At 46.3% G+C, this 18,255-nt stretch overlaps 3 protein-coding genes across 9 annotated transcripts in view; 2 read left to right on the forward strand and 1 right to left on the reverse strand.

The window, feature by feature from the left end:
* C2CD2L (C2CD2 like) overlaps positions 1–13,360 on the reverse strand; it is a 50,530-nt gene extending 37,170 nt beyond the window's left edge. For 4 of the 6 annotated variants that reach the window (XM_044997048.1, XM_044997047.1, XM_044997046.1 and 1 more), the window contains exon 1: positions 3,765–4,497. In XM_044997048.1, the coding sequence (XP_044852983.1) occupies positions 3,765–4,082 (318 nt within the window). In that variant the 5' untranslated portion in view covers positions 4,083–4,497. Of the gene's footprint in view, positions 1–3,764; positions 4,498–6,655; positions 6,880–13,231 lie in introns of those variants that run through there. The other 2 variants (XM_044997051.1, XM_044997050.1) reach the window with 2 other exon arrangements.
* Positions 6,968–13,490, forward strand: DPAGT1 (dolichyl-phosphate N-acetylglucosaminephosphotransferase 1). Of its 2 annotated transcripts, XM_044997053.1 has the most exons (10): positions 7,031–7,048; positions 7,552–7,621; positions 8,723–8,843; positions 9,093–9,306; positions 9,904–10,050; positions 10,384–10,468; positions 10,884–11,072; positions 12,163–12,250; positions 12,618–12,773; positions 13,354–13,490. In XM_044997053.1, the coding sequence occupies exons 4-10, from the start codon at positions 9,132–9,134 to the stop codon at positions 13,417–13,419; spliced, it is 906 nt and encodes a 301-aa protein (XP_044852988.1). In that variant the 5' UTR covers positions 7,031–7,048; positions 7,552–7,621; positions 8,723–8,843; positions 9,093–9,131; the 3' UTR covers positions 13,420–13,490. The 2 variants fall into 2 exon arrangements, with proteins under 2 accessions (XP_044852987.1, XP_044852988.1); XM_044997052.1 differs by having other exon boundaries at positions 6,968–7,621.
* An 856-nt stretch (positions 13,491–14,346) lies between these two features.
* On the forward strand, positions 14,347–17,616 carry LOC123354799 (histone H2AX). The gene has a single exon (XM_044997055.1). It carries the CDS (start codon positions 14,461–14,463, stop codon positions 14,890–14,892), a length of 432 nt encoding a protein of 143 aa, XP_044852990.1. The 5' UTR covers positions 14,347–14,460; the 3' UTR covers positions 14,893–17,616.
* The last annotated feature ends 639 nt before the right edge of the window (positions 17,617–18,255 follow it).

Consider the following 18,255-nt stretch of genomic DNA (forward strand, 5'->3'; position numbering starts at 1 on the left):
CTTTATCTCTGTTTAGCTAATCCCCCCTCACATCAAAACACCTCTTTGACAGGGATAGTCCATCCCTTTAAAGGTAGTAGGGTCTAGAGGCATCCCACTCCTGTCCCATGGTGTGGTCCCTTTAAGGTGAGTTACCCAAGGATCTAGGAAAGTCACAAAGGCAGATATGGGGAGAGAGGAAGTGGTCTTGAGAAATAGTCTGTGTTTGGGGAAAACATGTGCTGCTATTCTTCTAAGGGCCCACGAGCAGGAGTCTTGTAGAGTTAGTCTGGGAAAGAGAGCTGTATATAGTCTGCCTCTTCCCTTAAAACGGACACACACATTAGCAGGAGAAGGCTGCCTCCCTGCTGACCCCTCAGAGCCTGGGGACTAATTGGAGAAGCAGTCCTGCTGGAGGAGAAGCTGGTTGAAAGCCACAAGAGGAGCCCTGGGCCTCTGCACCAAGGAGGGTGCTGCTTGACAGACAATCCCCAGCCCAAAAGGAAGGGCTGGGAAGACCCCTAAACCTAAAGGGAGGAGGCCAGGCACTTTTAGTTACATTTCTTCAGGTATCTTACAAGATAAAAACCAGTGCTGAAAACAGCGAAACCTACAATTCTCCCAGCAGATTATATCTTCTCTGTCATTCTTTGGATATAGCATCATATGACAGGCCGTGCAACCACATCAGGAACCCACAACACAGCAACAGAATGGGTATCCACACCAGGTACTTGCATCCTTTGTGATGCAGAGTCCAAATCCCCAGTAGGGCAGTTAATGGGCAGGAACACATGGCTTTAAGTCTGTTAACCTTTATAAAATGTTTTTTTACCATCTCTTCTGGGGCACTGCTGGGTTAAATATATTATTTTTAACATTCCTTACCTAGTAACACTTGAGATTATTAAAACAAAGAATTTTTAGTCATGCTGCTTGTTTAGGTTCTGTGTTTCTTTCAGCTTGGACAAGGCAAGCAAGAGTAGTAGTAGCTAGTGAGTTTTCCTTGCCAGTGGTTGTGCATCACTGCACTAAAAAGTGCAATGTTTAGATTAAAAAAACAAACTCCATTGAAAGCGTGTTTCCTGATGGTTTTTTTCAAAGTGTTTCTATTCAACTTAGCATTTGTGAAAGTTAGACTTCACAAACCCTGAATTTGGATAGCAACTTTGACAATATCTTGTGTGGTTAGGTTGAGAGAGACTTATGTGGTCTGAACTTTCATCATATTCCTTATTTCATAACATTGCTTTCTTATTTATTCCATTCTGCTTCTTGTCCAGGTTAAACCCTACTTCAGCTACATAACCTGTGGAAGGCAGTCAGTACTGAGTTTGGTAGCCCTATTCGGCTAACCGGTACTGTCTGGACAACAAAGTCATTTTAATCACTTCCTGTAACATTTCCTCCATGAAAAAAGATACCACATTTATGTAGCCCTGATATACTGTATACATAAATAAGAAGCTAAAACATATACAAAGTCTACTGTCAGCTTCATTATCCTATCAGGAGACTGTCTTTCTGAACACTGAATTTGTGTATGTAATTTGTGTATGTAACCCTGTAATTTTATATGTACATGAGAGATTACAAGACAAGTGTTTCTTCCTGGGCTGTGCAGGATTTGCTCCATTCAATGTTACTGACTAACTTGCCGCCTCCCCTTCGGTTTTGTGTATATCAGCATTTTAATCACCTGAGACCTACATTGAAGCAAGGGAATTAATAGCAGAATTACAGGGGAAAGTTACTTGCTTTATGCTATGGAAGACAAGTATGGAAACATGCGAGTTTAGGCCTCAAACAGGCCTCAAACCTCCACTGATCAGGCTACACTTCCACACAGCATAGTTGTGCATTATCATTTCAAATGCAATCAGCAACATCATGGGGCTTTCCCCTTGTATAAAACATTCCCTCCCTCCCCAAAAACACACACAAATTGTATATCCATCTTCTCCTCTCATTGAGGCAGCCAAGTCCTGGATGTGACAAAGATAATAAATTCATCAATCTCCTTTTTTGGCGTGAACATTACTTTAAACTAGCCTTCAAGGAATTTTGTCTCAGCCTTTTAGAAGCCTATAGCAACCTCAACACTCCAGAAAGGCCATGAACCTTTCCACCACAGCAGGCAACCTCAAATACTGGATCCACTATATCTGTACTCTCTTTGGGTGCAGGATGGAAGTCATCACCTTGCAGGTACTGTGGGATGCTACATTTGTTTCCATGAGAAATCAATTAGGAATATTCTGTTTTAGTATTATGCAACATTAAGGATTAGAGATTAAAGTGAACATTGGCCAGGAAATTCAGAAGTTAAGATTACTGTGGAAGCCTTCTAGTGGCAATGTCAGATAATTTTATATTACCTAGAGTTGGGGGCTAGAAAAGTAGTTTTACAAAACTTACTGTTACATAGAAATCTTGGCTTTTTAGAACAAAAATAGTTTATATTTAAGTATTCTTAAATGCATGCAGTACTTACAACCACAGCATTGTAGTATTAGGCTAGTGCAGGGGTCGGCAACCTTTCAGAAGTGGTGTGCCAAGTCTTCGTTTATTCACTCTGATTTAAGGTTTCGCGTGCCAGTAATACATTTTAATATTTTACAAGGTCTCTTTCTCTAAGTCTATAATATAAAACTAAACTATTGTTGTATGTAAAGTAAATAAGGTTTTTAAAATGTTTAAGAAGCTTCATTTAAAATTAAATTAAAATGCAGAGCCCCCTGACCAGTGGCCAGGACCCAGGCAGTGTGAGTGCCAATGAAAATCAGCTCGGGTGCCGCCTTTGGCACCCGTACCATAGGTTGCTTACCCCTGGGCTAGTGCATGAAAGCCAGAAAATGAAATTATCCAGTCTATTATCATTGTTCCAGATGAGCAAAAGGTAGAACATAAAAACAGAAATGTTAAGGGTAAAAATTCTCATTTTTAAAGTATGCTCAATTTTAGTAATTATGGGCATTAGTAGGAAAGTGACTATTGTATATTATTTTAGTCTGACACATCCCGCTATATTTATCAGATTACATCTGATAGCACAAAAAACTTCATATACCCCAGTGGTCAGATGTCCCGCAAGGAAGAGACCTGGCACAATGTGGGGATGATCTGAAAGATTTTTCCACCTCTAACTTCCATTACAGTGACTGTGAGAACTTTACTTTCCATTTCTGGTTTCAGTGCATTTAAATTTTCATTAGTAACACTGCATGATTAAGGACAAGCCAAGACCCCAGCTCCCCATGTCCCAGTTTACTCCGGCTACAGAAGGGTCCATCCCCTTTGTCCAGTCAAAGACTATTTGGGCAAGAGTCAGGGAAATGCACGGCAATTTCTGTTCGCCAGAGGACTTTAAGGTTAATCTGAGAAGCGATGAAAGCCCCCACCCCTTTCATTCCACTTGCCACTGTATAGGCCATGGCTGCCCCGGGGGCAGGGGGAAGGGGAAAATGGGGCAATTTGCCCCAGTTCCCGCAGGGGCCCCCACAAGAATATTGTATTCTATAGTATTGCACCTTTTTTTTAATGGAAGGGGCCCCCGAAATTGCTTTGCCCCAGCCCCCCCTGAATCCTCTGGGCAGCCCTGGTATAGGCAACCCCGATTTTGTTCTTTGGGGGGCAATTTCACCAAAGCTGGGGGAGGAAGAGAATGGGGTTAACTATTAGCAGCTATTCAAGTGGCATTTCTGTGAGGTGCCCGACCCCCTAATCCAGTTGGAGTTACTGCCCCATGCCCGGCTCCGGCCCAGCACCCACTCCCTGCCTCTTACCCCGTGCCTGCAGGCCTGCTCGTTGAGAGCTCGCACCCAAGCTCGCTGCCAGTTCTCCCGGAAGGATCTGAAGGCAAAGAGCGAGGCAAGGAGCCCTCTGGCCCCCGCTACCGCCTCCTCGGGAGCTCCGTCCCGGGCCACCCGCAGCCTCAGTAAGGACTTCCAGATGCCTGCTTCCCTTAGAGCTCCTCCCGCGGACTCCGGCTTTCCCCGGCCGCTCCACACGCCCCGGGAATACTGCAACAGCCAGGCCGAGACGGTGAGCAGGGAGGCGGCGAAGAGGAGCACCAGAGCCGCCCAGCCCAGCTCCAGCTCCATGGTGTTCTCTGCTCAGCAACTTCGGGGAGGCCCGTCAGGGTTTCACGGGGGTCCGGGGGACATGATTGGGGGAGGGAAGCTGCCCAGGGCCTCACCCCGAGCTCCGGCAGTTGTACGGGAGCATCTCAAGGGCCGGGGCCTGCCCAAATCTCAGTCGCTACTCCAGGGATAATCACTGATTTCCCGGGAAAAGGGCGGAAGGACGCTCCCGGTCTCCCTTGTGATACGGGGTGGTTGTGGCTCCCGGTCTCTCCCCAGCTCCTCCGCTCGCTACATTGTATCCGCTCCGCGCTCCACACTGGCCGAGCCGACGTTGCGCGGCTCCATATGCTCCCCGGATCTGCCCTCTCCCCGGGGCTGGTTCTCCTGGGCGGAACCGAGCTTGTGCCGGGGAAAAGCCAACCGGCGCTGCGTGCGCAGAGCTAATCCGGACACGGGATCGGGGGCGCCCCGCCTCCTGCTGGGCTGGGCTGGCCGCCTCCTCCAGAGGAAATGAGAATTGCCTTCGCTCTGCGCTCGCTCAACAGCCCCACGGAGAGCACGGATCCCGGCCTCTGCTGCTGCAATACCAGCAGCTGCCTGCCGCCCCCGCAGCAGGGTTTGTTTTTGTTGCTGCGAAACTGCAACCCAGCCACTCATTCACCGGAGGCCAAATGAGAAAGAAGCCTCGTCCCTGACAGGATCTTGCAGTCCCTCCAGCACGGGAGAGGCAGAGAAGGGCGGCTGGGTGTCACTGATGTGTTCGAATAATCTGGGGTTGGTACAAGTGGGAGCAGATAGGCAAGGAGACAGTCCCCTCCCTCTGGGAGCTTCAGATATTGGCATCTTGGATTGCTGGTAGTCACACTTGATTATCCCTGTGTTATACAGGTGGTGAAACTGAAGTGCGGAGATGGGGAACTGCTCAAATTCATACAGGTAGTGGTACTGTGCTAGTGAGAGAAATAAGATTTGATATTTATATAGTGTCTTCTATACAACCGTCCTTTAGAGTGTGATTCTTAAGCCTTGCATTTTGTATAGTCATTTACTGTGGATGTAAAATGCTATTTACTACACAGAACATTTACTATGCTGAATATTGCCTTGCACCTGCTGCCGCAGAGTTCAGTGATTCTGACAATTGCTAGAATCACAAACAAAATCAGGGGATATGGTCACAGTGGTTGTTTTGTTGTTTATCATAGCACCTAGCAGGCCTAGTCATGAACCAGACCCCACTGTGCTAGGTACTGTACAAATAAAGAAGATGCTATACTTTTTATACACTGTCCTATAATAAGAGAAAAAGGGTCATTCAATGACAAGAATAGTAGATACATTTTAAACCAATTAAGGAAATACTTCATCACAAAGCATGTAGTGATCCTGCTCCATTTCCCTGTAATAGGAAGTTTAATAGTACCAAGACAATCCCATGTCCCAGTTGCAGGAATTTCTTGCTCCTGAAGTCATTTCTGGAACTTAATGCATGATGCACTGTCAGGGTATCTTGAAGTTTTAATACAAAGTCATCACACAGTGCTGATGTAATTGTGATGCATCATGGTCTCTCAAGGGAATGGCTTATTGTGATGGAATGAACTCAAAGGTGGCAACTCATAACCAGGAGTTGAAAGAATTAGCAGAGAACTGAAAATAAAGTACAATATGCAATATTTTTACTAGGATTTTCAAAGGCGGAAGCTTTAACTCTTAGTATAGTTGAAAATACCATCTTTAGTTGTCAGCATATTTATGGATTTAAAAGCTTCATGATAAAAGTATAGTGTAGTTTATATAAAACACACTCCACTACAGAATAAATTAGAGAGGAAAAAGGAATATACTAATGGGTCTTAAAGATAATACCCCCAAAGTTCCTAATCCTAAATAACTTTACCATCCAACCCTCATTTGACATATTTCCCCTATCAATCACCATCTCTCTTCTCAGGAAAGGACTAGGAAAGCAGACGCATCTTTCAGAGAAGCAGGTGCATCTAGGCAAAGCCCTCCAGTTAGGCAGACAATAGGTAATATTGACTGGCAGCATGACAATAATTAAACACAAATACACTGCTGATCTCTTGCAAAAAAAAAGTACCATAATTAAATATTTCTACAGTAGCAATAATAATTATACTAGTTACCCTCTGCAGCACTACAGGATTACCCTGACTGTTGCAATAAGAGGAAGCGAATCATCATAATGCTACAGTGCTGCAAAGAGTCACTTCGATGGCTCCCACAGAGTGATCATGAAAGTCTCTTAAACACAAACCACTTTGGAGAAAACTAGGGACGGCTCATAAAAATGGCACTGAGGATCAACTCCTGTAATACTGCACCTAACGGACCAGAACCCTCCTCTGTAGTTCATCAGCACGTCACTGACACTTTGAATTTCCATTGGGCTCGGTGCACCTAGACTGGGTCCAATCAAAAGAAGATGACGCGTAGTTAAAAGCAGGAGCATGGCCAACCTGGCACCCTATGAGGCTTCAGGTAGCCATCTTTGATGTGGGTAAATGGAGTCCGGGCAGCCATTAGACTGCAATTAATTTACATTAACCCCCAAATTTGGCACTTACCTCGTGCAGCTCTTCTCACTGTAAACCTCAACTCAGCTGCCTCTGGAGAGGCACTGATGAACTAATTCCCAGAGCCAAGTGGGGACATTCGTATTTACTCCTTGCACCAGATTGAGCAGATCCAGTCCCAGCCCCTGAACGTCTATGACGGCTGAGGCAGTTCGGGCGCAGACCAAAGCTGCGCTAGTTAGAATCCTAAAGTGGCGTTTAGTCTCCCTTGCCATTATCAAAGATGGCGGCCAGGTACTCGGCCGGCTCTCTGCGAGAGCGCGTAGGGAAAGGGCAGAGGTTGGTGCCATGTTATATAGAGTCCGACTGGAAACATCTTCAGGGAAGTGAAGACCTTGAGAGAAAAAACGCTTCCGGATTTGTTGTTTTTTAAAAGCCAACCGGGTAAGGGAAGAAGCTCAGTATTTTGATGTGATTTTATTTTGTGCTTTATTATTTGTATATTTTACCAGAAAGCAAAGAGCTTGGATTAGCCCAACCTGAAGGAGAGGATTCACCCACGCCCTCCTCTGGGAAGCGCCGCACTCCTGAAGCAGGGGAGGCAAATTTACATTTTTGTAAAGCTATGCGGATCAGAAGTCAAATTCAGAATCAGACTTGAATGCAGCTGATCCTGGAGCTGTACACCCACATTCAAACAGTGGAACGTCTATCTAGACACACCTACTGTAACCAATATATAAACACAGGTACACAGAGTGAGTACCTTGACTTTAGCAACTGAGTGACTCTTGTGATCAGTTTTGCTGCTGCTTCCCCCCCCACACACAAAATCCTCTTGTTCCTCGAGGGTGTCTCTGATATGTGGGGCTTACCTGTGATCCCTTTGCTGATTAATTTTTGTGGTGCTCTCCTGGGGTTCGTGGCTACCCTGACGCTGATCCCAGCCTTCAAGGATCATTTCATTGCTGCCAAGCTCTTCGGGATAGACTTGAACAAAACTTCTAAACAGCCCATGTGAGTAACAGCTACTGATTCGTTAAGTTTTATTGTGTGGTAATAATTATGGTAGTTACAAATTGCTTGACATTTTAAAATGACTACAATAAAGAGAAAGCATAATCTACTGATTAAAGCATGGAAAAGGGAATTGATTTTGATGTATGATCTTACACACATCTCTGCTTCTGTCTCTCTTTTCATTTAATTAGGATGATATTTGGGTTGTTGTGAGACTTAACTAATTCAGTTTTAAACAATTAAGTACCTTGAAATTATTTGCTGGAAGGTGCCAGAGCAATCCAAACTACTGTATGCATATTATTTATTAAGTGGTATTTGGGTCCCTCTGTTTTCTGGTAACAACATTCAGAATTGTCAGAAGTAGGTCCTGCTTTGTAAAGGATACTTCTCAAATCTAGCAACTGTAGCCAGTGTGATTGTCTTATGTTCCTGTCTTGATTAATCACTTCTATCTTCCCTTTAATTGTTCCGTAAACATAAACCAATCCAGGCACCACACTGGGCTTGTATACTCATAAACCACTACAGCAGCACAGCTGCTGCTGCACTGCTGTAGTGCTTCAGTGAAGATGCTACCTATGGATTCTCTTGCTCTGGACCTCTGACTTTCCTCATATTTTGTGAGAGTTAGGATCTGAAATTCTGGTTCAACCTAATCTCTGTTTATAATATTATTTATTTTACAGTCACTGACAAGCTGCTTAGCTAAGCAGCAGCACGGGCACTGGCATTTACAAAGAGAATTTATATTCTAATCAATACGAAAGATTTAGTAAATGCAGATGTACAGTAAAGGGAAACTGCTAGGTCAGTACCTGAAAGCTCTCTTATTGGGTATGGGCTTATCTTCATTCTGGGCTACAATACAATGAATTTTAAGAGGCTAAAAATTTGTTGTGAGGTTTAATAGCTTTGTTGCTGTTGGATATTAGGAGTATTGGGCTCAAAACATTGCACCATTACAGCTGGATATTCCCTGTATTATGACATTCCAGTGGAGAAGCAGTGAGAATGCAGGACTAGCTGCAAAGTTCTCAATACTTGGGTATAAAGTGATTTTCTTTTTAAATCTCCCCACCCCACTTTGTGTTTCAGTCCTGAATCCCAAGGTGTGATCAGTGGTGCTGTGTTCTTGATCATCCTTTTCTGCTTTATTCCTGTGCCCTTTTTGAGCTGTTTTGTAGAGGAGCAGTGCAAGGCATTTCCACACCATGAGGTAAGTGTCTCCCTCCATGATGCTTTTTAAAGCCTGTATTGCTCTCCACCATGGGATTAGGACCTGCAAGTCTCAGTGAGGATAGCTTGCATGTAGCTAAGACTTGGAGTGAAATACAGTCATATTTTGTTGGGGGGTCTTCAAATGTATCATATCTCAAAGCCAAATGTGATTTCCTTGGCATGTGAAAAGGAGGACTGGTGGCTATGTATCTAATAACCATGGTCCTGTCATCTCTCTGTCTTGCAGTTTGTGGAGTTCATTGGCTCCCTTCTTGCCATCTGCTGCATGATCTTCCTGGGCTTTGCAGATGATGTTCTGAACCTGCGCTGGCGACATAAGCTGCTACTTCCTACCATGGCCTCCCTTCCTCTGCTTATGGTCTACTTCACTAACTTTGGGAACACAACGATTGTGGTGCCCAAGCCCTTCCGGGTGTTATTGGGGATGCACTTGGACCTGGGTGAGTGATGGAGCACAAGAAGATCATCAGCTTAACACAAGTCACAAGGGTAAAACGGTGACCTAAAGCCACAGTTCCTGAGGATGGCAGGTGGCAATTTGTGCACAGTTGTGTTTCCTCCCAATGCAGATCCATTATTTGGAACATAGATTGTGGTACCAGAGAACTGGGTTGATAGCCTTATGAAGTTATTAGTTCAGCAATTTATCATTTTCTCAGCTTTGCCCAGAGAAGCACTCAACACTTTTACAGGATGATGCTCTAAGTTCATGAGTGCCAAATGCTGTTGGTGCTTAAATGTGGATGGCAAATTGACCAAAGCGCAGAACTAGGAATCTGAAGGCCTCGCTTCTGTTCTCAGTGTTGTCACTGACTTGTTTTTGTGACCTTTGCACCATCATCTGTCTTTGCCTCTGTTTCCATATCTCTATGTGTGTGTATAATACCAACTTCTTGTGAGCAAGAGATGTTTATTATTAGACTATTGTGAATGTGCTGTGATCATTCATTAAGGCAAAGTGGTACATATTACAAAATTGAATCTAGACCCCCTTTAAAACTTGGATGTGAAGGCCCTTCTCTTTGTCTGATCTGCAGGTATCCTGTACTATGTGTACATGGGCATGCTAGCAGTGTTTTGCACCAACGCCATCAACATTCTTGCTGGAATTAATGGGCTTGAGGCAGGACAGTCTCTGGTGATAGCTGCTTCCATCATCACATTCAATGTTGTTGAATTAAATGGTAAGAAAAATGTGTGTGTCTTTTTGGGGCTCTGAATCAGTGCAAAGATCCAAGGGAGCTAGGTGCCTGTACTTGGAAATGTTTGATGTCTAGAAAGATGAGCAGATCTTCAGATGAGGATAATGCTTATGTACCAAGTGGGGCCATGACAACCATTTGTATCTGGTCCAGTGTATTAGTGTAACTCTCTTGAGGACTCTCCAGATACCTTCTTGACAGACACTGTATACAAACCTAAGATGGACAGATCCGCACTCTGACTCCAGGACATACTTCTGGCCCACTGTGGCTGATGTTGAGTTGTCAGTAATTTGTTCTCTCTCTTTTCTACAGGAGACTATAGAGATGATCACATTTTTTCTCTCTACTTCATGATTCCTTTTTTCTTTACTACTCTGGGGCTGCTTTACCACAACTGGTAAGAGACTGCATGGAATAAACAAGTGTTCATAGTATCATAAGGCTCCCTCCTCCGCCTTATACTTAGAGAGGAGACAAGGAATGAAACATTCACAAGCTCTCAGAAATAGAACAATGGACAGCTGATCAAAGTATTCTATATTCTGGCTGGAGCACATAGATTCTGGTGCATTGATCCATTGGAAGCCTTTGACTGCACCAGAAAACTGCACAATAACAGGGACTTCTGACTCCAGGTTCTGTGGTTTGATCACAAGACAATCTGTCCTCCCATCCCCTATTCTCTCCAACAAATAGCTCAGAAACTAGATTTAAAATCTTGCAGTAAGATTGCAAATGCCATACTTTCCTACACTTGATCTTCAACACTAATACTATGCCCCATCCCCATTCTTTCTATCTGTGGGTTGCAGGTATCCATCCAGCGTGTTTGTAGGTGACACCTTCTGCTATTTTGCTGGTATGACGTTTGCTGTGGTGGGGATCCTTGGGCACTTCAGCAAGACAATGCTGCTCTTCTTCATCCCACAAGTCCTCAACTTCCTTTACTCTTTGCCTCAGCTCTTCCACATCATTCCTTGTCCTCGTCATCGGCTGCCCAGGTAACAAGTTGTAAGTGACTGTGAGATGCAATGTATTTGGAACAAGGAGATGCCTTTGAATCTGGCTTTGTTTTGGGTCTGAAATGGGGGTGAGGGTGTCTGCAGATTTCCCTAAAGGATAAAATACATGCCTCATCTGTTGTGGCTAGAGGAGGGAATGAGAAGTGAAATGTAGACCTTAGTCATCAGCTAGAGACAAAGACTTTACCAGGACTGTGTGGGGAATTTCACTTGGCAACAACTGCCCTCTTCTTGCCCAAGGGCAGGAGAAAACTGTGGACCTAGAAAGATTGTGGATGCCATGATTTTATGGTTCCCAGTGTTTTCCACAACATTTAAACTTAACAAAAAACTCTAACCTTTCCTGTTGCAAACAGCAGGGTGTAAAGAGAGGAGCTGCTGCCCTGTAAATTCAGCCCAGCAGAAAATTGTCTCCCACCAAACAGCAATAGTAATGTCCTTCCTACTGGTTCCCAGAAGGTAGAAACTGCGGAGTCCTCATGTGGCATTTTATTACTAGCATGACTTAATGCAAACCAAGTTTATGTCCGTGATGTAAAATCAACCATGCTGGAGGATCTAGTTACCATGCACCGGTCCCTAATATGCTTGGGTAATGGTTTGTTGTCTGAGTTATTACCATGTTAACAAAAGTTATAGCTTTGTAAAGACCAGAGCTGTAACATTGTTCCTTAACAATGTTATAAAATGGTTGTTCCTAACAGCACAGGTGAGATTAAAGTGTTTATACCAAACCCTGAGGTGCTGTTATCAGAAGATTTTGACAGTTCTTGCACTATAGGAGAGAGAGAGTGAGTCTGTGTGTATGTCTTTTCTACTTTGCAGAATGTTGTGGCAATTTAAAGACGACCAACTAATGCCCCCCCTTGCCCCCCCCCCAAATTCTCCTGCCCCTGCCTTATTTGAGTGGCTACACACCTGAGACTCCTAACATTATTGGGCCTATTACGTGCATAGGATTCCTCCAGCTGATTCCACCATCCACTTTTTAAACAACCCTGTCTCTTTTATAGAGAGATTAAGCTGCCTCTTTACTGCAATTGGACTAATATTTCAATGTTTTTTGCAGGTTCAATCCTGGTACAGGGAAGCTGGAGATGAGTTATTCTAAATTCAGAACCAAAAGTCTTTCAGCACTGGGAAAGTATATTCTAAAGGTAACCTGAGAAAGACAAGTAAAATTTTCCTTCCAATAGCAACCATACACTCTGGGCACCTGGGGTCAAGTCCTGAGTAAAAGGAAACAAGTTCAGTATAGTCTCATCCCAATCTTTAGTGGACATTTGTCCACATTACCTTGCAAAATGAAGCATGACTAGCAGTGATTGCCAGGGGCCTGATCTGTCTTTCCATTGATTTCACTGAGTTTTGGATCAGAACATAGAAGTGGAACAACAGAAGGCATTGTTGGCAGGGTTTTGTGGAAGAAGCTTTCAGTACATCTGCCTGCACCATACTAGGCTCTAAGTAGTAAACAACTAATGCATCTAATTAAATGGTGCTTAACACACATCTCTTCCCCAGGTATCAGAGACCTTACATATAGTGGATGTGAGACAGGAATTGGATGAAGATGAAGAATACACAGAGTGCAATAACATGACACTCATTAACTTTGTGTTAAAGCTTATTGGACCAGCTCCAGAGCAAACCCTCACTGTCCTGCTGCTGCTCATCCAGGTCAGGCAAATGCTCCCTCAGGGAGGAGGACCTACTCCGCAGTGGGCGTGGATCTACACTAAACTTCTTAGGCATTGGGAACATTTGATTCTACCCCTGTATTCCTTCCCTTCTATCACACCAACTAGCTTGCTATTGCCTGGGTTGATTCTCACCTCCCCAGGGTAGCTCTGCTCTGCTCTAAAGAACCATACTGCAAGGGAGGTGGTGGAATCTCCCTCCTTAGAGGTTTTTAAGGCCTGGCTTGACAAAGCCCTGGCTGGGATGATTTAGTTGGGGTTGGTCCTGCTTTGACCAGGGGGTTGGACTAGATGACCTCCTGAGGTCTCTTCCAACCCTAATCTTCTATGATTCTATGCTCCTCAGAGAGAATAATCTTGCCCAGTCTTCTCATTTCCACCCCACCTCCCATGTAAGTAAAGATGTGGAAATATTTTAAATTAACTCGTGTTACTTACAGAGGTTGGTCATATGCAGAAGTACCAATAAGCTGTTTGATACAGGGACTTTGTCTTCATACCTCTGTGAAGCATTTAGCACAGCTGGATTCCAATTCTCTTCTTTGTTTTTCCCTCTGTAGGTCGTGGGCAGCACCACTGCATTTTTGATCCGGTACCAGCTAGTACGCTTGTTCTATGATGTTTGACTGAGCTGCCAGGGGTGAAGGAAATGCCAGCACCTCTTGATCCACCTTTTACTTTCTTTGGTTCCCCTCCAAATGGCTGCAGTGATCCTGCTTTGTCTCTGTGAATCACAAGACCCCTTTTCAGATGTGAGTAAAGACTCTTACAGTGGCTTCTCTCTGCTGAATTTTTTTCCTATGCTTTGGTTGGGAACAGAGGTAATTTGTCCGATACTGGTGTTAATGTTCCATGAGCATCACGGACCAGTAGACTTTAGCACTACTTGGAATAATCGGCACAAGGAAGATACACAAATGACTTGAATCTCTTGTCCCCGGGGCTGGGAAAGAGGCCAGGGGAGGAAGAGGACCCAGGGCCCCCTGCCATCCCTTGCCCCTAATATATTTTTGGGATATGGCATCTTCCCCCAGCGTGCTGCTTTACGTAATGATTGGCTCTCCCTTGCCATCACTTTGCTCACGGGGCAGGTGCACTACCAGCTCCAGGCAATGCCCCGGGGCTATGGATTTACCAGCGGGTGTTCGAGCCCTGGCCGCGCGGTCCCTGGTGGCTCTGGTGCCCAAGCCCTGACTTTAGCGAGAAGCAGTGGCCACAGCCAGGGGTGTCCGCCCTGAGGAAGGCGGGGCTCCGAACCGGCCCCTTCAGCAGCGAAGGCCGCTGCTACCCAGCCTAGGGAAAGGGAGCTGAGGAAGTAGCGAGAACGAGGCTCCTCCGTTCCGTTAGTGGCGTCTTGGCCTCTGCGCCTCTTTGAATTTGGCGCCCTGCCTTCCGATTGGCTTATTTTAGCAGCCAATACACGCATAAAACTTTGCCGGATCGTGAGGCTAACCAATCCCGGAGAGACAATCGTCTGGCGGCCAACCAATGGCAGAGCGCAGCGTCACCGTCCAGGGGCGGGGTCGAGGTCTCCGCCGGGGACTATATAAATGAATAGTGGCGGGTTCGCGCTCAGACAGCGGTGTTCGCTCTGCGGCTAGAGCCCCGGTTTCGGGCTCTCGGAGCGGGTGGCCGAGCCGCGTGTGTCGCTCCCGTTTCCCGGCGCCATGTCCGGCCGCGGCAAGGGCGGCGGCAAGGCCCGCGCTAAGGCTAAATCTCGCTCGTCCCGCGCCGGGCTGCAGTTCCCGGTGGGGCGCGTGCACCGGCTGCTGCGGCGCGGCCACTACGCGGAGCGCGTCGGCGCGGGCGCGCCGGTGTACCTGGCCGCCGTGCTCGAGTACCTGACGGCGGAGATCCTGGAGCTGGCGGGGAACGCGGCGCGGGACAACAAGAAGACGCGCATTATCCCGCGGCACCTGCAGCTTGCGGTGCGCAACGACGAAGAGCTCAACAAGCTGCTGGGCGGCGTCACCATCGCGCAGGGCGGGGTCCTGCCCAACATCCAGGCCGTGCTGCTGCCCAAGAAGGCGGGCGCCGGCGGAGCCGGGCCGGCCAAGAGCGGCAAGAAGGGCAGCAGCCAGCAATCGCAGGAATACTAGGGCCGGCCACGCGCCGCCGGCGGAGACACCCCCCACCACCACCACCACTCCCCGGCTCCGCTCCCCAAGGAGCTGCGGATCCGTGGGCGGGGAGAGCGCCAGGCCCCCGGCGCCTTAAGCTGGGTTGAGGGAGTCGAGCTTTCCGCAAAGGGGGGGGGGTGTATTAGAGGCGCAGCCACTGCCCGGTGGGGTCGAGTGGGGAAGCTGCCGGGGGGGGCCTCCCGCCCGGCTGTCCGTTGTACGAAGCGGGGGAGCCGAGCCTAACGCTGCGCACGTGCCTTGATAACCAACTCAGCTGCTACCGAACCCTATTGTTCCCTGCGCGTGAAGCTGCTGTTTGCAAAGACCTAGTGGCAGAGGAAGCTGCTGCGGGGTCTCTTTTTTGCTCTGCAATTTCCTGGTCCTCCGCTGACACCCTCTTGCCTATCTGAGATGCTTCAACATTAGCAGTGCAAACTGACCCGTAACAGACTCGTACGGGGGACAAGTAGCTTCAAGAGTCGCCCCCTGAGGTTTGTTGGGGAAGCTTAAAAAACTGCTCCTGGATCTTATGGTAACTGTTCAAATGGTACCGACGGAGAACTGAACAGAGACATATCAGAATGCAGCTATGGAGCTGCCTCACTATACTTTTCCAGAAATTTTTTGTTTGTTTTAAAGGAGCCCATGCTTGCTGTTTAATTACCTGTTTCAAAGTGCCACTGCTGTGAAAGATGTATATTTACATATCTTGTTTTTCTTTTAACTTTAAGGCCGAGGGCATCTTTTGCATCAGATCAAGCACAACAATCCAAAACATTGTAAACTAACAAGCCCTCACCCTCTTGAGCAGAAGGCAGCTTTCACTTCTCTCAGCAGTGGTGTGACTCTCTAAAGTGCTGTAAAATTTTGTCTAAAATGTTACAACTATTTGCTAGTTTGATTCTGCAGTGAAGCCATACTTTGTTTGACCTGTTTCAACAGACAGTATCTGCAGCCAGAAGCTCAGTAGAGCCACTACAGAATCAAACCAGAGAAAAATCTAGGGTTAGAGTAAACTTTTCGTTAACAAAACAGCAACCATTTCTCTTTTCAGCTGTGTCCTTTCACTTGGACACTGCTAAATCTGCTGTGGTAGCCTTTGTAACTTCCTGTACATCCCACAAAGAGTTTTGGGTAATAAAATATGCAGTGACCTATTTCTGTAGCATTATATTCCTTGCACTGTTAGTTCAAGGGCCAGAAATTGTGTTTATGTATATGCCTAAAGAAGAATAAGGATTTAAATGGGCATGGAGACAATTCCCTTCATAAGTAAAGTATTGTCAATGGGTGTTGTATAGACATTGAAACAACCCATTGTTTCATTTACAAAACACCATCTTGGCCTTTTATGCTTTAAAGAGACACTAGTATTGGCCTGAAAGATGAAGGGGATGAATCACTAGTTCAAATGCATATTCTACTAATGTAAAACAAATGGACTATGGAGCCTGGAAGGATTAGAGTGTAAGGTGGAATGGGCAAACTTTTTGGCCCAAGGGCCATATCTTAGTATGGAAACTCTAGGGCTGGCCATGAATGCTCATGAAATTGGGGTATGAGGGGGTGGGTGGGACCAGAAAAAAGGGGTGATGGGTGGGGGGAGGGCTCCAGATGGATGCAGGCTCTGGATGAGGGGTTAGGGGTGCAGGAAAGTGCTCTGGGTTAGGTCTGGAGGGGGATCAGGCCTGGGGCAGGGGGTTGGGGTACAGGAGGTGGTTCCTGGGCAATGGGAGCTGCAAGGGTGGCATTTGGGGTGGGGGCAGCATGCAGAGCCCCTTGGCTACCCCTATGCATAGGAGCCAGAGTGGGGACATGCCACTGCTTCTGGGAGCCATGGCACAAGCAGCACAGGGCACATCCTCAATCCTGCTCCCTTGCAGGAGCTTGAGGGCCAGATTAAAATGACTGTGGAGGGCTGTATGTGGCCCCTGGGAGGCAGTTTGCCTACCCCTGGTGTAAGGCAAGGGTAGGTAAACTATAGGCTGCATCTGGCCTGCCAGCTGTTTTAATTCAGGCCTCCAGCTCCTGCTGGGGAGCAGAGGCTAGGGTTTGCCCTGCTCTGGTGCTCCAACTGCTGATCAGGGTCAGGAGCAAAGGGGGCTCTGCCCTACCCCTGTAGCTCCTATTGGCTGGGAACCATGGCCAAGGGATGGTGCCTGTGGACAAGGCAGTGCACAGCAGAGCCCCCAGACTGCACCTCCATATTGGAGCTGGAGTGGGGACATGCCACTTCAGGGAGCTGCTTGACATAAGTGCTGCCTTAAGCCTGCACTTCTGAGCCAACCTCCTGCCCCAATCTGATCCCCCTCCCACCCTGCAAACCCCAGTCCCAGCCCAGAGCACCCTACACCCCAACCCCTCCCTTCACCCTTAACTCATTTCTGTCTGCACCCCCAACCAGAGCCCTTACACCCCCACCCTAATTTTGTGAGCAGCCATGGCCTGCCATACAATTTTCATAGCCGGATGTAGCCCTCAAGCTAGAAAGTTTGCCCACGCTGGTGTAAGGGAACATATCTTATTTCAAACCTAGTTTCAAAAGTAGATATTTATAAGGAAAGTTCATGCTACGTTGCACTTAGATATCTGTGCTCGGTTATGGTTAATTCAGTCTGGCAATGAATACACTAATGGTTTTTTAAATAAGTTCAATTAGTATTGATTTATATGGCAGTGAATAAACATTTGTCGTTGCGTGCAGAAATGTTGGTTCTTCTGTTTAAATATAAACACAACATAGGTCACTGAGGCCCTTATTGGGCACATATTAATCAATTGCCAGTTATTGAAGGGCTCAGGATTAAGCCCAAAGGAGGTATATGTAGGCTAGACTTAATTCAGGCCTTGTCTACACTATGGAGGGAGATCGATCTAAGTTACGCAACTTCAGCTACATAAATAACGTAGCAGAAGTTAACATGCTTAGATCTACTTACCAGAGGGGTCCATACTATGCTATGGCTCCTGTCCACTCCCTTTGTGTTTCTCCATCAGGAGTACAGGAGTTGAGCAATATGCAGTCGATTTAGTGGGTCTTAACGAGACCCACTAAATCGACCACCGCTGCATCAATTACCACATGTTGATCCTTGGTAAGCGTAGACAAGCCAAAAAGGGCACCTTTATATCCCTTACCATTTTAGCATTATTTCTTGTATGGAGTTATTCTTGTTACTGTATTCAAAAGAGCTTGCTTATAGTTTTGGGGTAAACAAGTTGCTGAAACAAACCACCCAAAAAGATAGCTCAGAGGAGAAACTGCAAATAGGATTGTATCCTCTGAACAGGCATAACTACTCAAATTACAGAGTTTAATATTTTAAGTTTTGTTTTCAGATC

This window comes from Mauremys mutica, chromosome 22, assembly GCF_020497125.1.
Source record: "Mauremys mutica isolate MM-2020 ecotype Southern chromosome 22, ASM2049712v1, whole genome shotgun sequence".
Taxonomy (NCBI): domain Eukaryota; kingdom Metazoa; phylum Chordata; order Testudines; family Geoemydidae; genus Mauremys; species Mauremys mutica.